General features: G+C 43.0%; 1 protein-coding gene across 1 annotated transcript; it reads right to left on the bottom strand.

Moving 5' to 3' along the window:
- Positions 1 to 36: 36 nt before the first annotated feature.
- On the bottom strand, positions 37 to 14,418 carry pik3c2g (phosphatidylinositol-4-phosphate 3-kinase catalytic subunit type 2 gamma). Its single transcript, XM_068603517.1, has 33 exons — positions 14,346 to 14,418; positions 13,585 to 13,946; positions 13,391 to 13,470; positions 13,087 to 13,244; positions 12,164 to 12,278; positions 11,967 to 12,078; positions 11,503 to 11,573; positions 10,955 to 11,018; positions 10,654 to 10,779; positions 10,465 to 10,495; positions 9,855 to 10,038; positions 9,637 to 9,759; positions 9,329 to 9,457; positions 8,682 to 8,796; positions 8,454 to 8,587; positions 8,013 to 8,201; positions 6,654 to 6,747; positions 6,352 to 6,446; positions 5,537 to 5,717; positions 5,296 to 5,403; positions 4,915 to 5,007; positions 4,449 to 4,578; positions 4,204 to 4,340; positions 3,915 to 4,084; positions 3,657 to 3,813; positions 3,452 to 3,561; positions 2,831 to 2,999; positions 2,526 to 2,644; positions 2,304 to 2,403; positions 2,146 to 2,209; positions 1,900 to 1,979; positions 1,630 to 1,755; positions 37 to 980 (listed from the first exon to the last, which is right to left on the bottom strand). Exons 2-33 carry the CDS (start codon positions 13,879 to 13,881, stop codon positions 828 to 830), a joined length of 4,014 nt encoding a protein of 1,337 aa, XP_068459618.1. The 5' UTR covers positions 13,882 to 13,946; positions 14,346 to 14,418; the 3' UTR covers positions 37 to 827.
- Between the last annotated feature and the right edge of the window lie 340 nt (positions 14,419 to 14,758).

Consider the following 14,758-nt stretch of genomic DNA (forward strand, 5'->3'; position numbering starts at 1 on the left):
TCAGGAGTAAGATGGCATTTTGGCTAGAAAGTGTGTGTGTGTGTGTGTGTGTGTGTGTGTGTGTGTAGGCATGCGAGTGTCTGCCTTTGCCTGTTTGGACATGCATGTGCATAACTGTGTCTGAATGCCGCTGATGGATAAGACAAAGGATGGAGTGATGGGGAGGGTGTTAACTCAGCCCCTCAGGCTGCAGAGGCAGAGTTGTCATCCTGCTCACACACTCTCCTCACCCCTCTCCCCTCCCCCTCACCGTCCTGCCTCACGCCTCCAATTCCAGTGGTCAAGAACATCCAGTTGCCACAGCCCAAAGGGACAAACACACTTTGTGTGAGCAGGTCGCAGAGAGTCAGCCCCGAACTGCACTGCATCACCTCTTTAATCCTTCACGGCGACAGTCTCGACCACACACACTTCCAAGGTTTTGAAGGTAAAGTACAAACGGAAGTGCAAATAGGACAATAAAAAGTAGTTGCTTTCCTTCATCTATCACCAAGGTCACATAAAAAAAAAATATTGCTAATTAGCAAAACTCCAACATTTGATATTTACCATAAAACACAAAAGGTAAATGATGCTTCACGCGGTAAACAGTCTCCTTCTCTGAGTCTTTCACTCAGTCTAGTAACGACACCCAAATACACCATCCAATGCCAAAATATTTAGCTCTGGAGTGAGTTTGAGTTGCAAATAAGTATAAATTAGAGCGCACAGTTCCTCTGCTCAGGTGGATTTGTCTCATTCATTGTGAGACATCTTTGGATTGATCCGGTCCCTCGGTGAGGTTGCACCCCCTGCTGGCAGCGGACTTGCAGTGCGGCTCTCTGAGGTCAGACTGCACAGTTCCCCAGGGGAAACCACATGTCCTTGTTAAGCAAGTCATCCTCCAGTCTAATGTTGGTTGCCGCGACAAAAGTCTTCTTGCTCATCACTGTCACCTCCAGCACCATCCCATGAAGCAGCGGGATGGAATTGTACTCCAACTGTGAATAAGAGGCAGATATTTTAGCGATCAAAAAAAAAGCTCTACATTCTGAATATTTCTGCCGTGCAGTTTTGGCTTTTATCAGAAATTTCTGTCATTTTTTTCTCTCCATTTCCTTCCGTTTGGCTTTGCAAAGGCTTCTCTGCGCAACATAAAAGATTTTAAAGAGGCTGTTAAGTATGTGAGAAGCTTCTGGTCAGAGTCTGCGGGGTTCAACACTCAAAGATGAGACTCACACAGCGGGGAGCAGCGCCGCAGGCAGAGCACACATTAAATATTCACTCCACTTTGTGTAACGATACCTTTTGAAACTTTGACAGCCGGCACTTCATCTCGGCAAAAAAAAAAAACGACTGGGAAAAATACACATCCTTAGATCATAAAAATAGAGCATATATAAATGTTTGATTTATGAGAGGCCGTGGTGGGAATCCCTCCTCTGTTGGGAGTTTTTCCTCATCTGAATCGAGGATCTGATGTACAGTTTGTAAATCCCTTTGAGGCTATATAATCACAACGTTACAGCGACCGGCCCTCTAACAAAATAAAGGGAAACTAAAACATTACTTCCTTAAACCTTTAGTCTAATGGAAAACCGAAGGATGCTGTGACTGTTTTAAATCCTGATTAGAGGATGGAAGTTGTACCAGCTCATTGAAGGTGGGGTTGTCATTATTGCGGACCACCGGGGTCTTCTTCTTGTAGATCAGCTGAGGGTCCGGTCTAAGCTGCGTGATCACGTAGGCGTCGGGGTTGCCGCCGTTTGCCTGCTTCTGTTAGAAAGAGAAAAAGGGCCAGAAGCCTGCACTTCAGCACAAACAATAAAGTATTTATAAGAGAGAACACATTTTTATGTTTGCTTTCCTCTTGGTAAATGCTATAAACAATGCAATGGGAAGAGTAAAAAGGACACTCACAACGTTCTTCAGGTGTTTTACCAAGACCGAGAGCTTACAGTTAGAGTAAGAAATGTTGAGCTGGATCTGAGGACGGGCTGCTGCAATAGATCAGCGCATTAATGTCAGTAAATCACAGCATAATATGTAATATAAAGACTATCGTAGACATTTTGTCACGGCATAGCCTAGAATCGATCTTCACATTGTACAGTAAATAATGTCTTTAGCATGACAGCCACTGAATATTTAAGAGCAAGGAATTACCTGCCACCACACTTTCAGGGGCTGTGTTGGGGCCGTCCAGGAACAAGTTGCACACAAATTCATCCTGCGAGTGACAGAGCGAGAGGCAGGTTTGCAGGTTAGAGCCGGCCGAACAAGAGATCGCTGAGAGGAATCAACAAGTGACAGGAGGAACTTACTCCCTTGCACGGTCCCTCAAAAAGCTGTTTCAGGTACGCGTTTATCAGAGACATCCTCCTGTTCGGGGTGAATGACATCCTAAGAAACGGCTGTGGGAACCTATTTTGAGACATCCAATTACGTCATTATCGTGGAAGGAAAAAAAACAAAACAGCTTTGTTACAAATTTGAAATAGCCACATGATATGTGAGTTGTGTGCGTTTATTTTGTCTTCACTCACTGAGGCAACTTGGTTTCAATGAAGTGTTTCTGCAGCTGCTTATGGATCAGCTCCAACTGCCCAAATGTCTTGTCACTGTTCAGAATGCCATCGTGAATGGTTACCTTGAGGTGATAGGTCTGTAAATCAAACAGAGGGAACGTTTACCCTCAAGTATCTGTAAAGCATCTACTTCTTAGAGTTGTAGTGGTCTGTTAGTCTTGAGTGAAGAACGTTAGATACACACAAGTGTATTAAACCCCAGCAGCGTGATAACCATGAATATTAAAAATGTACTTTTCTATGATAGAAGTCTGCGGCCTCACCACATCTCTTCCCTTGCTGCTGAATCCCTGGACGAAAGCTTCTTGAATGTTGGTGCAGGGAGCGGGGATGCTGACTCTGGTTTGCGGCTCTTGTTTCTTCCCTTGACCAAAGCTGTGTGCCAGGAAGTTAAACTTGGCTGCCACACTGCCCATGCTTTCCATGATCTTCCTGCAGCAGGAGGGATACAAACCATTACTGCAAGAATCAGATGAATGCAGAGGCAGATATCAAATAGAAAAGTGTCATGGTGTGGGTTTGACTTGGTTCCTGTTTTAGTTTGTAGTCCTTGTCTCGTGTGTTCCCTGGACTTCCTGCCCCGGTGAGTGTCCCTGATTGTGCCCTACTGTGGCCGGTCACTTGCCCCGCCCCTTTATATTTAAACCCTGTTTGTCTCCTGCCCCAGTGTTGGTTCGTACTGTGTCTTACCTGTGTGTTCCTCTGCCCCTATGAGTAAGCCTGTCGACCTCTCTGTTTGAATATAGTGTTTTTTGTTCAATACATTTACTTTGGAACTGTCGCTTGGCACTTGGGTCCTACTCTTATTGCTACCCCCTGACGTTAAAGAAGATTTTGCTTAGTAAGAGCGTGGCCATATGTTTGTGTGTTGCGCATGCAATCACTTTGTAAAGTAGGATGTGGCCTTCAGGTCCGTGTCATGAGGTCGGAGGTTGTTCTGGACATACTTCAGGTCATTAAAGTCCTTCAGTTCTGGCATCCCTGCATGTAGCATCTGGAACCCACACAAATGAACAGCTGTGATATTATCTATTCTCAGATATTTTAGGAGGTTGTTACCGTGATGACGTTCTTCAGTAAAGGTCTCACCAGCTGCAGCAAGCTGAGTATCAGGGCAGAGCGCTTTCTGATGAGGTTGTAAGCTTCACAGCAGAGCTCCACAAAGCGATGCAAGCGCTGAGGCTCCTGACCGCCGTCTGTGATGAAGTGCTGCATCTCAGGCGTAAAGATGAATGGTGATCGGTCCCTATCATTGTAAAAAAAAAAGAGCAGGGGAAGGTTCTTGGTGATTCACATTTGTATTTTTGACTTTATGTGTCTCTTCTGGTGGCAATTTTATTCACTTGCCTTTTAATGCTTCCGAACTTCTGTGCGTTGCCCATGATCTTGCCAAAGTCGATATGAAACATGTGTCCACTGTGCTTCAACATGATGTTGTCGTTGTGCCGGTCACAGATGCCCAGGATGAAGGTGACCACACACCACCCTGCACACGAGTGGATGAAGTTCATCACAGCCTGCACATACGCAATGGGAGTGTTACACAACGCAAGCAACAGAAGTGAATTATTGTGATATACAAGTCTACAGTCCAGCATAAAAGTTAAGTTATTAAAGATTTTCTAGTGTTCCTGACCCCGTCATAGTCCTCCTTAGTTTTGTTCCGCATGTGGAACCATTTCTCCAGGGTGTCTTCTCGAAGGGTGCCACCCAGACCCCACTCCTGCTGAATATGCCCGAGGGTCACTGCATCTGGAACCACCTCCACCAGGCCTGACGGACACACACAATACATGTGAATCAACATGAATACCCCAGAGCTAGTTTGTCATACAAGGACAATTTGAATGTACATTAAAAAACACAAACAAGTACACTGACCCTGAGCTCTGCCCGTAGAAAGACACTTGTAGGTGATCATTCGCAGGTCCAGCCCCTCCTTCAGCCAAACTCCATCCATCACACGGACTATCTGGAGCATCAGCATGTCCTGACGCAGGTTATCTCCCGTCTGAACGACACATTTAACAGAGTGGTGGAAATTGTTCACTTAAAAAAAGTTGCTCTTTGACGCAGTGAGGCAGTCCAAGTACCAAGTCTTTATGTTTTGTTTTATTAGATTAGAGGCTCTGCAGGCTGAACATCTTCTCATTGGAAACATTATTGTGAATAAAACCTGCCTATAAACACAGCAGAACAGATCAGATCGCGTTCTATGGCAATTTTAGTCGCATTGATTATGCTGACTTTGAAAACTCGTACGAGCAAACCTCAAAAACAAAAGTAAGACACATTGTTCTTGCCTGAGTCCCAGTGTGGAACAACAAAGCAACAGATTATTGCCAACCTTGCAGATGACACGGATGTTTTCGGCCAGAGGGTCAGAGCAGATGAATGAGATCTCAAGAGGAGCAGCATTGGAGTTGTAAAACTTACAGGCCTGCAAGTAAGGAAGTAAAGTTGATTTATATTGCACTTATCACAGACAAAACGTTCACAAAGTGGAGGAAAACATAAATTAAACCAAAGTGACCACAATAGAGGCCAAAACAGTTAAGACAGCACAATAGAAAACACAGTAAAATAAATAAATACAGATAAAAAGCAGATTGCGGGCTGTTGAATAAGGGCAAAGTAGTCCAGCCACATATGCAGGAGTCTGGTAAGTCACATATCAGAGGAGGACACTTTCCAGAAGACAATGTAATGTGTTGCGTAATGTTCTTACGCCCACGTCCACCGCCTTTACACGGACTGCAGGATCCACTGGCAGACAACAGCTGATCCCATCTTTGAAGAAGTCATCAATCTTTAATTTTTCTTTGTTCAGAATATTCTGCAGAGAAAAGCATCACATGGAAGCGCTAAAATAAAATGCATGACTTGCACAGTTAGTTATAATCATGGAGGATCATGGGGCCACTGAGGGCCTGAGTAGATAGGGGTAGATTAGAGATGCGTTCACAAACCTTACGTTGAGCCTTTTCAGCGGTGCGGACCGCCTCAGCCACCTTGACGAGCACAGACACCAGGCGGGTTTCATGCTCCAGCTCCTGCCTCAGCGCTCGGCCACAACAGTGCCGCAGGGCAGCCTGCACCTTACTGAACCAACCCTGGTAGTAGAGGTCAGTGTGGGTATCCTCCAGCTGCCTGCCAGCATGTCAATACATAATAAATGACGGAACTTTACTGAAAATACTTTGTGAAAAACACAGGATTAAAAGACACAAAATAACAGAAATAGAAATATATCTATTAGGAGTGTGGGAAAAAATCGATACGGCATAATATTGCGATATTTTGCCTGGCAATATTGTAATGATACACGGAAGCCAAGTATTGTTCTTTTATTTAATCAATTCTAAACTTTAGGTATTTAGGTCCGAGAATCACAGTTTTCGTTTGGGGACAATTTGCGATTGAAAAAAATGTAATAAATCGCATTATATGGCAATACTCAATATATCGCGATAATATCGTATCGGGACTTAAGTATCGTGACGATATTGCATCGTGGGACCTCTGGTGATTCCCACCCCTAATATCCATCAAAATATCTATCTATCATATTTACGTATTTTGCACAAAAGTGTTTTTACCTCAACTTCACTCCTTTTTGCAACATCATTGCTGATTACATCATCACAAATAAGTCAATATATATTTGTAAAACTGGAGTTTTATTTTTATGAAAACTGTCATTATGTTGTTAACGTTTTCAAGTCGTGCGAGCAGTAATCAAAGATGACGTTCCCACAGTTTGATGTCCGACTCTGCAGCTCACCAGTAGAGTTGATGGGCAATCCGGATGTTCTTCATCGATCTCTCCAGCAGCAGCATCACCAGCGGTCCATCCAACTCCCACTCGCTCTTCAGAGCCTGCAGGACAGGATGACTGATCACTCCGTAATCACACCACTGAGGGATCTCGAGAGTGTGCCAACTATTTTTCAAAATTCAAAATCAGATGGCTTGAACCAATTAAATATTGGTTCGGTCACAGACACGGTAAGGCTGACGATGAATGATGAATGTGTTCATTGCATTTGGTCACTGAGCGTGTGCAGTAATAGTTTGTCGGCTCACCTGGACCAGCTGTGGTAGAAACACCTCGAGCTCTCCATCTGGAATATTCTCAAAGTATTGAACTGCAGCCCTCCTCACGGTCTGATCATGAAAACTGTTATGAATTAAAAAGAGATTTATTCCGTTGCCAAACAAGCTTGCATCACGGTTGTGACAAAGGATGTCATTTGGGGTTACTGGTCTCCTTGTAGTGACAAGTTGACTGCCCCACACAAAACCACATTCAACGAATGAATTATTAAAAAGAACATCATGCAGAACATAGTAAGACATTGTCAGGTAGTACAAGTACTTGTGTACTGTTTGATGCTACAGTGACGCTATAAAGAGTACACCATCTCTGAAAACTGAACTCCTCGTTTGGATATTATTTCTTTCTGTGGTACAATACTGTATGATATGTTCAGAGACATAATGTAGACCTCCCAAAAAATAGAATGGAACATAGAGATGATAAACAAATAAACAAAAACACAAAAATAAATGTAAAAAAGGGGGGACATTGTAGGTTATCGGGTATGTGTTTGTAAAATAAAAAACCAACGGAGCAGTGGGTAATTAGATTTTCTCTTTGATATTGTTAAGATAGGGATTCCATATCATCATAAAAGTCTTTGTGAAGCCTCTTCTTCTTTTCTATATTTAATAATATGCAGTAGAGCTTTGATCCAGAGAATAAGGGTAAGTGGAAGTGCATCTATCATTGAAGAAAAATGAGGCATCTGGTGAGTGAGGTAAAGTGAAAGCGATACGGTCGGCAGGATTCAGTTTGGTTATTCTTAATAATGTTTTATCAATCTTTAATGGATAGTCTTTCAACCTTTCTTTTTCTAATTGTCCGATTCCGCCTGTCAGCGAAGGACAGAAACAGCCGGAGGGGAGCTGCTCTTTTGTGGAAATCAATAAGCATATTGTTCATACCTGGTCACATTCTGCTGCTCTCCATGTGCTACCCGCCTGTAAAACTAATCATCCGTTATCCCCTTTTGTTATCAGCCTTCTCCGCATACATATTTATTGTGCTGTTAAACAGCAGAATCTCTTATGTTTTTAGATATTCCCTAGCTTTTCAAGCTCATAACCTTTGATTGTTTTAAGAGTGTTTTAATGTATTGTGTGTGTGTATTTGTGCTTGCATAGGCGGTCAAACTGAACTGACACACTTGTCCTGCTAGAATGGACAAACGAGCAGGCACGACGGGTTAAAAACATCACATGGTATTTTGCATCACCCCCTTACACGATGGAGATATCCTACTGCAATAATGGGGTTGTTGTAATTGACAACACATCACTCCCTCTCAGCTTTTGCGTAATGACCGTATGCACGTGTCTGTATGTGGACCAAGAGGAACCTACTCGTCACTGAGCAGGAAGAGGGCCTCCTCAGGTCGAAGGATGGTCCAGTTCTCTACGACAGTATAGATTTCTGTCAGGTCTTCAGGACGCCACTTGGGGACTCCACCCAGCAGCAAGTGGAGAAAAGTACTTCCTTTGTCACTGCTGTGCCGCTTAGTCCAGAGGAATTCCTTCTCATTGTTTGTTAGACTGGGGAAGGAGAGAACATATCAGGATGTTAAGGGATACAAACAGCAAGGGATGTGTAGTCAGCCATGTATGGATCTGTGCTCCGTGTTTTTGTTTGTCTTATTATTGCTACTGTGTCAGAATCACGTCTTTAAATGTGAGAACAAGGGAATATAAATCTCCCTTTAGAAATGAAATATTATGCATGTCCAAAAAAATGTCAAACTTGGAACACAGGACATGTACATACAGTAGTTCATAATGTCTACTCACAAGCAGAGACAGTGCTTCTTAGAGACGTCCATCATCTTCCTCTGCAACGTCTCACAAGGCTCAGTAAACAGCACTGAACCGGGCAGGGCCATGGGCCTCTGATACTTCCACTCGAGCTGATTTGGAAACTCAAGCTGGGGAAAGATGGGAGGACGAACGTTTGAGCAGGAAATGGGATGCTGTTTGTCTTTTGGTCAGCAGGGGGCAGAGTTGTCCAGCGGTACAGACCTGCAGAATGACACCGATGGCTTGTCTGTGGCCATCGGACAGAGCGGGCGAGGGACGGACAGGCAGCTCAGGCCGTGTGGACAAACTGAGCAGAACGGTCCCCTTTACCAGAGTCCTAGACACACACACACACACACACACACAGACACACACACACACACACACACACACACACACACACACACACACAATTATACCCTATGACTCCACAATATTTAAGCAGGTTAGCGCAGCATCTTGAGTTTTTAGTCAACATTCAAAAGGCCCACGCTGTGCTCTAATTAATAATAAGTTTGATTATAATATACGGGGAACAAATAAAGAAGTCTCCCTATAGATGTTTAGTCATAAAAAATGAGAGTAGTCAGAGGAATGAATTACATTTTCTTTAAAAGATATAAGTGAAATCTCATTTTAAGCTTCAATTAAAAACTGCCACTTCGGCAGTTTCACAAATGGCGCCTCGCTGTAGTTCAGGCCGGCACAGAGGTCCATTTATACTGAAGTCATATCGCTGTGTTGCGACAATAATTCGACTCCCTCCGTCTCCGTTATCATTTAGTTAAATGTGACATTTGAAAATCAAAACAGCCCAAAAGTTGATACAGAATCTTGACAAGACGGAGTAATTGTTGTGGGCAACCTACCTGTCGCTGTAAAGAGGTAGTACTGCCCATCCTAAAAGCTCGGGACTCTTGCCTCGCTTGGAGGCCTTGAGGCGAAAAGTCAACATGCACTCATACGGCAGCTGATTTACTACAACAGGAAACACCATCCTACAATCAGAAAAACAGTCATGAATATGTTGGTTTTTTTCTCCACTATCTATTTATGTTAAATATTTCTGTACACTTTTTGTTGACTTATTATTTCATACTATTGCTCACATCAGTACAACTGAATTATGAACTGCTATCTTTTACAGTTGAGGTCTCTACAAGATCTTTGCCCTTACACACGGCTACACTGGATCTTGTTTCCGGATGACAAGGCGGTGCTGATGTTCTCAGAAATGCCCGTGTCACAGATCTTTGTTCCGCCGTATGTCAACTCACAGGAAAGAGAGAAGTATTCATAACTAAAAACAATAGAGAGGAAAGAGAAAACAATGAAACCTCATGCCCTCATCAGGATCGTGTTCAAGATCTGTATCTGTGTTAAATGCTCACATACTTGATCAACCAGTTTGGATGCAATTGGTAGAAAGCTGAAATATTGAATTGGAAGATTTCAGTGTTGCCCTCAACGTCAACTATTTGCAGGTTGCTGGTTACATCCGGACCTCTGAAGTTGGACTGGAAGTTGTCAAAAAAGATGTGAAGCACTTTGAGCAGCGCCCCGTGGAGCATGCTCATGGCTGCAATACAGAGAATAAACATCAGTTCATGTTGAAGCACCAAACCAGTCACACTTTACTTTAAATACCCCTAATTAACGTGTGCAGTTCATAATAATCTAATAAATGGAAAAACCTTTTTTAACAGTATTTGTCAAAATCTTAAACTTCTCCTATGAAGCACATGTTTCTTCTTACTAAAAATGTGTTGTGCAGTACTGCCATTCATAATTGATTTGAACACCAGACTCTGATTATAGCTTATCTGTTTACAACTAAACTTTAGTGTGTTATAAACCATTTATTATCATTTAGAATTGTTTATGAATATGGGTTATAGTCCCCACTCAAACTGTTAATTGTCAACCCAGTTTAGCTTTTAAATTATACAAGTACTACAAATAATCTGAAACACACCCACAATGCTTTTACAGTTGAGTAACTCACCTGCTTCACACTCAGACATCTCATCATGACTCTGCAAAAAAAACAAATGGAGGAAACGGAGCATTGTATTGTGTTGTTATGAAAATTATCTTAAAAATAGCTTAAAGCAGAATTCAAAAGTGATTACACAAGAAGACAAATGATGACGCTGCAAGTAGAACTGTTGAACAATAGTATGTGACATCCTACCAGAGGTATGGGATTGAGTCTGTTGATTCTGCCAATAGCGTCCTCCAGCTCCTGGCATGAGAGCCCACACAGAAGATTGCAGATGAACCGAACACGGACCTCGAGCACATTGGCGTTCATCCCGGACTGCAGACACGGCGGTGAAGAGAAAGTCAGCGTCAGATACATCACTACTGATGCAGTACATCTGAATTATTCTGAGGTGGTGAACTTCACAGCACGCAGCTACACCGAAGGCAAAAACAACAATGAAATACTGTGATATGTGCGAGACATAAAGAACTGTCTTCTCTTTACTGACCTTACTTCTCATCAGCTCTGTCACCTCTCTGTTGAAACTACTGAGCACCTCCTGCAGACTCAACCTGAGAGAGGAGGACAGTAGGGGTGTGGGAAAAAAATCAATACAGCACAGTATCGCGATATTTTGCGTGACGATATTGTATCGATACACTGAAGCCAAGTATCGATCTTTTATTTAATCAATTCTAAACGTTTTTGGTCCTAGAATAGTGAAATCAATTCATTTTTTGTTGACAAAGCTTTCCTTTGGGGACAATTTGCGGTCGGAAAAAAAAGCGAATGAATCACAATATACCGCAATACTCAATATATCGCAGTATCGTGATAATATCGTATCGTGACTTAAGTATTTTGACAATATCGTATCGTGGGACCTGTGGTGATTCCCACCCTTAGAGGACAGGTTCAACACACATATATAGCATCGTGGTAGAGGGCCATAAAGCAAAGCACCTGTCCTTATGTTGTCTACAAACAGACGCCGGTCGACACATGACCCACTGAACAGTTTTCCATTTCACAGAGCCGATGTGGGAGGCATCTTACTTGCAGGTGTTGAAGACACAAACAGGACGCAGGAGCCGGTACAGCTGACATGGCGCTCTGTCGTCCTCCCCCTGGGAGAAAAAACAGATGCAAATTGCTGTGTAGGATTGTGGCAACTTATTGTGTAGCATTTTTTTTTAAAATTCTTATAAAGCATGTAGGTTTCTTAAATGCCAGTGAATATTTTATTGTATGTCTTTTCATCTCTGGTTTCATCAGGTTCACCTTTGCTCTATTCAATTCTTGCTGCTAAATGCCAGCAGCCATGACGTGATGTGTAAACAGAACAAAGTCAAGAACTGAGGGAGGAGGTTTTTACAGCTATAATAGTCCACAACTATAAGCTGGTGATGTGCCAGGCTCAGGTGTGTGTGAGAGCAGCATTTCCTGACTGAAGATTGGCCAGCCCTTGGCCACCCCTTGTGGGTAAATAATCTACAAATCTAGAGTTTGAACTGACTTACATCCCTGCACAGACGGTGCTTGAGGTTGTTCTCGTGGAGCAGTCGGAGCTGGACGACTAGTTTTAACTTGTAGGAGGTCTGGATGGTCTCGTGCATGCCCAGCAGTTCTTCACTAAGGAAAGATCATCAAACGTAACGATGAGTGTGGGAACACACCAGGTTTGAACAGAACAATCATTTCTAGATGAGTGACTTACTTTCGGAGATACTCGTCAGAGTTGCACAGTTTTAAGTAATGTTGCCCACTTGGGCTGCGGGCGAGGTCGAGCAGCTGCAAAATTTCATCAATCAGACTCTTCACTGTCCTGTTCACTGGATAAAAGATCAGAGTTCAGAGTCCACACACCTCTGCAGGGACTGAAGAAGTGCTAACAACAAAAGAGTGGGGCTTTTCTGCTACTTTGACCTTTTACTTCATCGCCACTACATATCCACAAATGAAGTCACTTTTATTTTATTTTCAAACCATTTGATCATCTTAAAACATATGATCCTTTTTTTAAAAATATAAATTAGAGGCCGTGCACATCCTCACAGATGCTTTCAGTTTCGTAGGTGATTAGAGCTGCTCAGGTTGGATTTGTGCAAAATATTTGATGTGATCTACACAAGGACATTTACTAATAACAAGAATCCAGCTGCCAAGTCAAGTCATCATCTGAATTGTCCAGTAAAACTAAGTTTACAACCTGTGATGGTCAAGAATTTAATGGCCATTTTTTTTGAATGGCCATTTTTTTATTTTGTAGTTTTTATCTTGTGAGTCTGTAAGTGTGTGTGTGTGTGTGTGTCCTCGTGGCAAATTGTAGAAGGAACGACCACAGAATGGGTTTTGAGTGCTTTGCCAGATGTTTAAACATCTGTCTGTGTCCAGATGTTGGCACCGGGATACTGTCACAACCGTGCAGGATGCAGTCATGAAACTCTAGTTTAGCTGGTTCAATGTGATCCTGGTGTGTCTCCGCCTCTGATCATTGTGATGTTTAGCTATGACATCATCAAATGAAAGACAAGCTTCTGAATGGAATCCCTAATGGGGATAAAATCTCCTCATACTCTGCGAGTACGAATTGCAGCTATTCTAATCACTGTAATGTGGTACTGCGTTGGTTAGTCTTACCTGTGGTGGGGAAGGGAAGCTGGTGATTCTCCCACTCAGTGGCCACGCTGAGATTCACCTCCACCTGCTGCAGCAGGTCCGGGTGGATTCGTGACAAACGACTCCATACCACGCCCGAGTTATGAAGGCTGTCTGCGTGCCTGTATCGTGACATTAGCCTGCCAGAGACGGTATTTACACGTCATTTTGAGTTACGGTGTCTTGAAGGTGGGGCGTTTGAAAAATAAAAATTCAAACTCATTTCACAGCAGTGAAAAAGTAACTGTTACACATATGTTGGAACTTTTTTCATGCACTCTCTCACCTGGAAGTTGCAGCACAAAACGAAGTCAGCCTCTTGGTGCTGCCTTGTGGAGTGTCTGTGAGTGGGATGGTCCATGGGTCCTAAAGAGGAAAAAAGAAGACTCAGGCCTTTTCTCTGATTTTGCCAACGTTAAATCCGGTCATATGATTCATTCACAAAGGAGCTTTTTGTCTTTGTAGCTAACTGATACTCACATGATTGTGAACTTCTGTACGGGAACGTATCAGTTTGTGAGTGCTCTCATTGAGGTCACAGGATAGCTGCTTTGTGCTGTTGCTGAGGGGTGTTCGTGTCCTGGAGGGAGGAAGAGGAGGAGGAGGAGGTGCATGGCCTTGTGTACCTGGTAAACATGCACTGAGCGGTCTGGTTCTGCGTGGAAGGCGAGGAAGACGTGCTGGTAGAGGTGCAGACCGATCGTCGGGAGGAGGCAACGGGAGGTCAGTTGCATCTTGTCTCTGAATCGCTCCATTTGTTCTTTGATTGGGATCCATCTTTAGGAAGTCAAATCCTCCTCTCTCACACTTTCAGCATGTCCTCACTTCATAACAATGCAGAACTGAGGGGTATTAAAAACACAGAACCAACACCAGAATTAGGAATGAGTGACATGAGTGTATGAGACGTATTGCAGGCGGGACAAGGAAGCAGTTTTATGACTGGAGTCTAACGAAACATTTGTCTAATTATTAACAAGTTTTCAAATCTTAACAGGAAATCCACCAGCGCGCCACTCTACGTACAGCAGAGGGGAACATGACAGAAGTCCTCAACAACACCATTACCAATACCACGATGTGTACACGCTGCTCTGTCAAAACATTGATTCACTAAGTAAACAGACTTTTCATATTATTAGGGATCCCACATTTATTAAAAGCACTTTCACTTTGACAACTTTAAAAAATGTAGTCTTTTTGCTAAGTATTCTGAGCCTCTTTTTTTGCTGCCAACTCACCCATCAAAGTTCTGTTAACCCATCTTGTGTTGACCAGGTGAGTGCCCGACTGGAGCCATGCACAGCTGGTTAGACCTGCTCCAAGACCTGGAAAGACTCATCTGTGTTTCCTCACCCCACCCTCTGTCCCTCCTCCTCTCTCCTCCCCTTTCCTTTCCTTCCCCTCCCCTGCACCACACAGGACCTTTCCCTCTGCTGGAAGAAAGAGAACATTACATTATTCTGGTTGTAGAGATCAATTAGTTGGTACTTTTGTTCAATTTGCAAAACAATGCAGACACATTTTATTGTAAAAAAAAAAAAAACAGTCATTAAAAAAAAATAAGCACCATACAATTTAACTTGTACTATATGTAATTAATACATCTATCCAGTTCAACTACACCAAGAGACCACATCCCATGCACACCTCA

This window comes from Clinocottus analis, unplaced genomic scaffold (genome assembly GCF_023055335.1).
Source record: "Clinocottus analis isolate CAN_PGR_092001 unplaced genomic scaffold, fCliAna1.0.p SCAF_6, whole genome shotgun sequence".
NCBI lineage: Eukaryota > Metazoa > Chordata > Actinopteri > Perciformes > Cottidae > Clinocottus > Clinocottus analis.

Bases quoted from the DNA above. Each gene is read 5' to 3' on its own strand.
- pik3c2g (XM_068603517.1), bottom strand. From the start codon at position 13,881: ATGGATCCCAATCAAAGAACAAATGGAGCGATTCAGAGACAAGATGCA. The intron at 4,341-4,448 runs GTCAGTGTACTT...TGTGTCCGTCAG, and splicing joins TTCTACGGGCAGAGCTCAGG to GCCTGGTGGAGGTGGTTCCA. The intron at 1,980-2,145 runs GTAATTCCTTGC...GATCTATTGCAG, and splicing joins CCCTGAAAGTGTGGTGGCAG to CAGCCCGTCCTCAGATCCAG.